Here is a 7,808-nt window from a genome sequence, read left to right on the forward strand (position 1 = left end):
TCGATCGATTATTCACACCATTTTGCACTAGAAATTAATATATTTTCATAAACATGAATGTCGGGATATTAGTATGTAGAATACTGTTTTTTTTTTTTTATCAAAGTTTTGGTTCTCGTTCCAGGTCACCGGCACCAGATACCCCAGTTCCTCGATGTAGACGAGTGAGAGTACCATGTTCAACCACAACATCCACTCAACCCCCCACAACTGGCCTCCTATTTGAAGTGAATCTCACTAGCACGATTGGAACCGATCCTTTGGCTGAGAATGTGACGTGGACTGACTATGGCCCAGAGAACGTGACGTGGACTAACTATGGCCCCGAGAACACGATGAGCACCCTGCCCACAGACGACTCTCTGGTGGCCCCGAACGGCTCCCTCGCAGGTCCGGGGAATGGTACTGTGTTTATGGTTGATGATGAAGGATTCCCATATGATGAATATTATGTAGATGATAAGGTTTATGTTTACTTAGATTATTTCAACAACACAGGGGATGTACCAGAGGGACGTAAGGAAAACGAAGGGGTCGATCCATGGAACAGTAGTGTGCCGACAGAATTGTATGAAGAACCCACAGCAATGAATTTGTACGATATAAGTACTATCGAGACAACAGAAGTCTCCGATGACATGGAAGAGCCTCCGGGAACAACAGATCCTCCCGAAATGCAGGAAGACCCAAGCGTGACAGAGGACCCGAAAGCCGTTGCCTTCCGAGAACTTCTGCGGAAATTCCCTTCCCGTCCCGGCCTCAGCCCCATATTACTTGGTGACGTGGCGGATTTCGAAGACATTACAGTGAAGGAGAACAACGCGGACGAAGACGGGGAATTAGCGAACGACAGAGTAATCAGAAGAAGAAGAACGATAACTGAAAGTGGCGAAGAAAACCCCAACAACCAAGGCATACGAGACAAGCGTAGTGCAGCCATGGGTGACTACGGAGGCATAAGTCCAGTCGATGTTAGTTACTTGCCGACGTTCGAGAGAGACGTCCTATATGACGAATACGGGGACTCAGTGTCCAATCCATCAGAAGAATACTCCTCCTTTTTCAATGAAACGGATCTGAACGAAGGAAACTTTACCTTCGACGACGAAAGAACCGAACCTGTAACAACAGTGACTCCGTCACTTAGGAACACCACGACTACTTACTGGGATAAACTCCTCGCGCCTTTTACCACGTCTACGACTAACAAAGACACGACTGCAGAGACAACCACGGAAAACAACACTACAGAAAACGACGAAGAGGTTTATTTAACAAGTACAAGCCCAGAGTGGATGGAAGAGACGGATACAACTACTGAATCTACAACAGGCATCGACAATGATTGTTATATCACAATCTGTGACGGTATGAGCTGATTAATATTTTTATTTATTTTTTTGTTTTATTATAGTTTTGCCACCGAGGTCATTGAATTTCTTATATGTTTATTGAATATACAATACTAACGATTAAGACTCTAGAGTGGACATAATCTGCTATTATCGTGACTGATATATAAGGTATAGATGGGATTTGATACTTCAGTTATGTAAATTCTACAATTATTATATATATATATATATATATATATATATATATATATATATATATATATATATATGTGTGTGTGTGTGTGTGTGTGTGTGTGTGTGTGTGTGTGTGTGTGTGTGTGTGTGTGTGTGTGTGTGTGTGTGTGTGTGTGTGTGTGCATATGTATATACACACATGAGAAAATATAATATGGGAAATTCGGAAAAGTGCGTCCGCTGTTTTCAGCCCCTTATATTATATCGGATTATCAATCTTGTAATTAACATTTAAGATCCCATTCAAATATACCCCTCCTCTTATTGGGGCCACATATTGATTCCATATTTCTGATAGCAATACTTATCCTAAAACCTTCCCAACTCGCAGAACCACAGGACCCCACAGAGACCTCCCCCGCCTCAACCCCTCTTCCTACCACCTCCCCAAACCCCACCACCACCCCTCCTGCCCCTCCCCCCCACCCTCCCATCTACCGAAACTCCCACCAGCCCTACCCCAACACCCGCAACGCCCACGACGGAGTCTTCTACCCTCGTACCCACCACCGACCCGCCTACCACGACCGCAGCGGTGGTGACGACCCCAGCGGTGGTGACGACCCCCTTCTTGGACCAGCCTATGAAGAACAACCCCGAGAAGTGGGCCCGACATCTCCCGACGCCGGCGAGACATCGGCTCAGGAAACTGTGTTGGGAGACCATGTTCGGCCAAGAGATCATCAAACTCACTGTCATGGACCTGGTGAGGGAGACCGTGCTGTTGAGGATACTTTGAGGATAGTAATGGTAGTAATAATGGGGATAATTGTAGCACTTCTAGTAACTATGGCGATGGTAATGGATAATGATAATGATAGTAATATTGATGATGATGATGATAATAATAATAATAATAATAACAACAACAATAATGATAATCTTTTTTTTTTTTTACATTTTGACACGCTTTTACAATGAGTACACTTTTCTTCTTGCTTTTATACTGACTACATACAGTCTTCTCGCTGGTACACTGACCTTATACCCTTCCTCTCGCAGGTCGTGACCGTAGTGACCATCGTCATAGGAGACTACATCCGCGCCGTTGTGGTTCGTCTGTTCAATGGCTGCTGCTGCTGGGACCTGGAGAAGAAATTCCCGGGGTATCCAGACTTCAAGATAGCGGAGAATATCCTCCATCTTGTTAATAACCAGGGGATGATTTGGTAAGGTTGAAAAAAAATTGGTTTGGTTTTTGTATTTATTTATTAGTATTTCTGTTTGGTTACTGTGGGATAACGTGTGGATGATCTAGAGAGGCTAAAAAGAAAAAAGAAAAAACAAAAACAAAAAACTGGGGAACTTTTATATCATTAATTATTCATTTATTAGTGTTTCTGTTCACTTACTGTGCGATGGCGTGTGGAATCAGTTATATATTGTATACAGTGTGTTTTATTTATTTTCTGTGTGACACAAATAAGAATTCGACGCGTGTTGAATGGGAAACTTACCGAATAATGATGATGATGATGATGATGATGATGATAATGATAATAACAAAAACAACAATAATGACGATGACGTGTGATAAGAATTATGATGACGATGACGTTAATAATAAGAATATCCGCATAATATCACCACACTTTTTCCAGGATGGGCATGTTCTTTTCGCCCGGGCTACCGGCTCTCAACACCCTCAAGCTCGTGATCGTTCTGTACGTGCGCTCGTGGGCCGTCGTCACCTCCAACGTGCCTCCTGAAACGGTCTTCAAAGCCTCCAATAATAATAACTTCTACCTACTGTTTCTGCTGACGATGCTTTTCCTCTGCACGCTCCCTGTTGGGTATGGAGTGACCTGTGTTTCGCTGTTTTGTTTGAGGGCCTTTTTTTTAAAGCTTAGTTCGGGTTGTGGTTATTAATAAGGAGAGAGTGGGAGGGTTTTCAGTTATGTGATAGAGGGTAAGATTTTTTTATTTTTTTATTTTTTTAAATCTTTTTCTGTTTTTCTGTGTCTCTATGCTGTGTGGTGCTGCGGTAGCGATCTCATCTAGCAATCTTGCTAACCTGCGTTTAAATCCCTAGCCGCCAGTGGATGGTAACCCCGGACATTCCTTGCACGCAGGGGATAATTTAGAAGTAAAATGAAACAGACAGTATGTCACACCAAGTATATGCATTGTAACAAATGGAATCAAACCAAATTAATTTATTATTTTATTATCTCTCTGCCACTGGAACTGTCTCGGTCTGTCTGTCACTCTCTCTCTCTTTCTATCTATCTCTCTATCCATCTGTATACCCATCTCTTCTTCCTTTACGTTTTCTTTACCTCTCTCTACATCTTATTCCCTACCTTCTCCTCGTTTTCTTTTGCCCTTCAGATACCGATAAGACAGGCAGTGCCCTTTCTCTATTCCCCCGTATTATATCAACGCTGACGAATCCATCCCCACCACCTCCCCCAGGTACGCCGTGGTGTGGCTCGAGCCGTCTTGGCACTGCGGCCCCTTCAGCGACTTCCCCAGGATGTACAAGCTGGCGACCTACACGCTCATCGGCGCCTTGCCCTCCTCGCTGTACCCTGTGGTGGACTACATCTCCTCCCCCGGCGTAGTCATCCCCGCCGGCCTCCTTCTCGTCCTCATCATCTACTACCTCTTGTCCCTGACGGCGGCGCTGAGGGAGGCCAACAGCGATCTCAGGGTGAGTGTTGTCTCCCAACCTCTCCGTATGGCTTCACCCAGCCTCGGATATTTGCTAGAAATGCAAGGATTCGGACGAATGGTCTAGAAGAAAGTGGGAAATGTCTTCAAATGCTTCTGGTTTGCAGGATCAGCTGAGGCAGGAGAGGTCGGCGGAGAAGAGGAAAGCCATGGACGCGCGGACGGGGAAGAACCGCTCGGAGACGCCCACCACCAGGTCAAGGATCTTCGCACTATTTTTGCTTGAAGCAGGATAATATATCTATATGTATATATTTTTATATCCCCCCCACCCAGCCTTTCTCTCTCTCTCTCTCTCCTTCTCGATCCCCGCACCTTTTTTCTCTTTTCATTTATATATCATATATGCATGTATATATTCATACAGACACACACACACGCACACAGGTGTGTGTGTGTGCGTGTATATATATATATATATATATATATATATATATATATATATATATTTATATATATATATATATATATATATATATATATATATATATATATATATATATATATATATATATATATATATAGGCCGTGGTGGCCGAGCGGTTAGAGCATCGGACTCAAGATTGTTACGGCGGCAATCTGAGTTCGAGGGTTCGAGTTACCGGCCGGCGCGTTGTTCCCTTGGGCAAGGAACTTCACCTGGATTGCCCTCCTAGAAAACGACATATCTCCTTGAAAAGTCAAACGCAAGTGTCTTAGGGGAAGTCACCGCCGTGGCATAAACCGCGGTTGATTAGGAAGGGCATCCAATCAGGCAAGGGTGGCACTGCCATATATAACCTCTCAGTAGTGAATTGAGAGAGGCCTATGTCCTGCAGTGGAATGAATGGCTGTTGAAAAAAAAAAAATATATATATATATATATATATATATATATATATATATATATATATATATATATATATATATATACACACACACACACACACACACACACACACACACACACAACACACACACACAAAATATATATTATATATTTATATATATATATATGTATATATATATATATATATATATATATATATATATATATATACATATACACACACAAGTACTTACCAGCCCTTTTACAGATGGAGCCGCGTGGTGCCCCTGACGCCAATGCCACGCCAGCGACTGGACGGCACAAGTGGCCCAGACAAACCCTCTGTCACTAAACCTTCAGCGGGTGAGCGAATATTTTCAAGCCCAGATTTTTTTCGGCAAAAGGGCCTCTTACTAATTCTGATATGTATGATCACAGACACCCACTCATGATAATGAGCCTTTTCTTAATCAGGAGAACAGAAATGACGCATCTGTCTCATTGCGTTTCTGCTTATTGTTCCTATTGCATCTGCCATACCTTTTGCAGAGCCGGACGGCCCTCCCGCGCTGCCCCCGGCCGAGACCCCGCGAGGGAAGGACGAGGGCCCCTGGCCGGATGACGTGACTGACCTCGGCCATTCGGAGGTGTTCGACGACTCCCTCTCCGACTCCCGGAAGCAGGGGAAGGACACGCCGATAAAGGAAAAGCCTGCCGAACCGAGCGCGCCGAAACATGAACACAAAAGACACGAGAGGGAAAAGGACAAGATGCTGGAGCGGGATTACGAGTCCGCCCCGAGGAGTCCTTACTCGAGGTCCAAACACAGGCACAACTCCTACCCTCAGGGAGCCAGAGACGAGGACAAGAACAGAGTCCGAAGGGAGAACCACCGGGCGGCGGCGGGGCAGAGCAGGTCCTCCAGGAAGTCCCAAGAGAGGAAGCACTCGGATGAATCGAGCCACCGGGAGTCGCCCACGAAAGCCAAGTCCGGCTACAGACACGGCATCGTTGACTCTCCCCGGAGCAGGAGGAGGAAGGGGTCCAGCGGCCAGGCTGGCAAGCTGAAGGACAAGATGCCCGAAGAGTGTGTGCAAGAGTTGAACGAAGTCATTCACCAAAAGGACCTGAAAAAGAAGAAGTCGCCCAAACCCTCAGAAAAGGCCGACCACCACCAGACATCCGGGGAAACGGAGGCGGCGTCGCGGGCCGGTCCACAGAGCCGCCACCGACGCGAACCTTCCATCTTCAAGATGGACGACATTCGCAGGAACTCGAACGAGAAGCCGAAGAACGGAACGCAGGCCGGCCAGCGTCGGAGCAGCTCGGACGATTCCCAGAGCATGCAGTCAATACCAGTGATTAAGGTAAAGATGCGACCATATTTCACTCACTTACGATGATTTGTGTGCAAAGTTCAAAGTACTTTCACAATGTCTGTATTAGCTTCAAATACATTTTCGTTTGTTCTTATTACATAAAATTGATATGCAATTTCCTTAGGTAATTCCCACTGAGATACAAATTGAATGTGGATTTTTTTCCAAATCAAATAATAAGACTTCAATTAAAGATTATCCTTCGATCTCCAATCTGTCCCGCAGATCAGTAAAGAAGACAGCGTGGAAAGGTCTCTCCAGCAAGCGCGTCTGGAACGCCAGGCCAAAACCGTGGAGGAAGACAGCGACTCAACCAGCCAGCCTCTCACGGGCACAGTCGTACCCAAACCCACAGAAAGGAAGACGAAGCCAAAGCCCATAGAAACCGATCTGGACGCGGCCCTGGCTGATCCTGGCACCACATGTGACACGGCGGCCTTGCTCGGGGATCACTCGGAGGTGGCGCCAGGAACGCCGGGCAAGGAGTCGAAGGCCAAGGGCGAGGAGGAGCCAGATGATCCGATCAGTTCTGACGACGAGGCTACTCTCCTGGATAACAACTGATTTGCTGGATATTTCACAGTTGTTGTGAAAAAGCACTTATTTTTTATCATGCACATACACTCATAAATTCCTTGCACATAAGAGCGAATACACATTATACCTCCACGTATGAATACATCCGCACATGCAAACATACAAATGACAGAGACAAAGACTGACAGATTGACAGACAGTCAGACATTGGCACTCAGATGCAGACATACAGAAAAAGTGCACAGAGAGAGAGGTACATACACACACACACAGGTACATAGACACAGAGAGGTACACAAACACAGACACAGAGAGGTACACAGACGCAGATACAGAGTGGTACACAGATGCAGGCACAAAGAGAGGTACGCAAACGCATAGGCGGATAGATTGACAGACAGACTCAAAGAGATATAGAGACTGATGGACAGGTATATAAAATCACACACACACACACACAAACTCTCTCTTTCTCTCTCTCTCTCACACACACACACACACACACACACACACACACACACACACACACACACACACACACACACACACGCACACACGCACACGCACACGCGCGCACACACACACACACACACACACACACACACACACACACACACACACACACACACACACACACACACACACACACACACACACACACACACGTATCTCCGCTTTCTATTTTTGCTAGTCTCTCCATATCTGTCTGAAACTTTTTGTTTGTTTTTTCTCCTATGACTTTGTTATAACTCAAATATACACTACACTGTATGATATACTGTACTATACTCTTACTATTTCAACAACGTTGTGGATAGGAAA

The 7,808-nt window shown here is 45.2% G+C and overlaps 2 protein-coding genes across 2 annotated transcripts in view; both read left to right on the top strand.

Moving 5' to 3' along the window:
- The window catches only part of LOC119572582, a 12,776-nt gene extending 8,278 nt beyond the window's left edge, over positions 1-4,498 (top strand). The window contains 7 exon segments of the mRNA XM_037919686.1: positions 125-1,368; positions 1,549-1,552; positions 2,043-2,295; positions 2,592-2,758; positions 3,191-3,382; positions 4,005-4,242; positions 4,370-4,498. Of these exon segments, the coding sequence (XP_037775614.1) occupies positions 125-1,368; positions 1,549-1,552; positions 2,043-2,295; positions 2,592-2,758; positions 3,191-3,382; positions 4,005-4,242; positions 4,370-4,498 (2,227 nt within the window).
- An 868-nt stretch (positions 4,499-5,366) lies between these two features.
- LOC119572583 (serine/arginine repetitive matrix protein 5-like) lies at positions 5,367-7,456 on the top strand. Its single transcript, XM_037919687.1, has 3 exons — positions 5,367-5,433; positions 5,620-6,437; positions 6,675-7,456. The coding sequence occupies exons 1-3, from the start codon at positions 5,367-5,369 to the stop codon at positions 7,011-7,013; spliced, it is 1,224 nt and encodes a 407-aa protein (XP_037775615.1). The 3' UTR covers positions 7,014-7,456.
- Positions 7,457-7,808: the final 352 nt, after the last annotated feature.

This window comes from Penaeus monodon, chromosome 4 (genome assembly GCF_015228065.2).
Source record: "Penaeus monodon isolate SGIC_2016 chromosome 4, NSTDA_Pmon_1, whole genome shotgun sequence".
In the NCBI taxonomy this organism is placed as follows: domain Eukaryota; kingdom Metazoa; phylum Arthropoda; class Malacostraca; order Decapoda; family Penaeidae; genus Penaeus; species Penaeus monodon.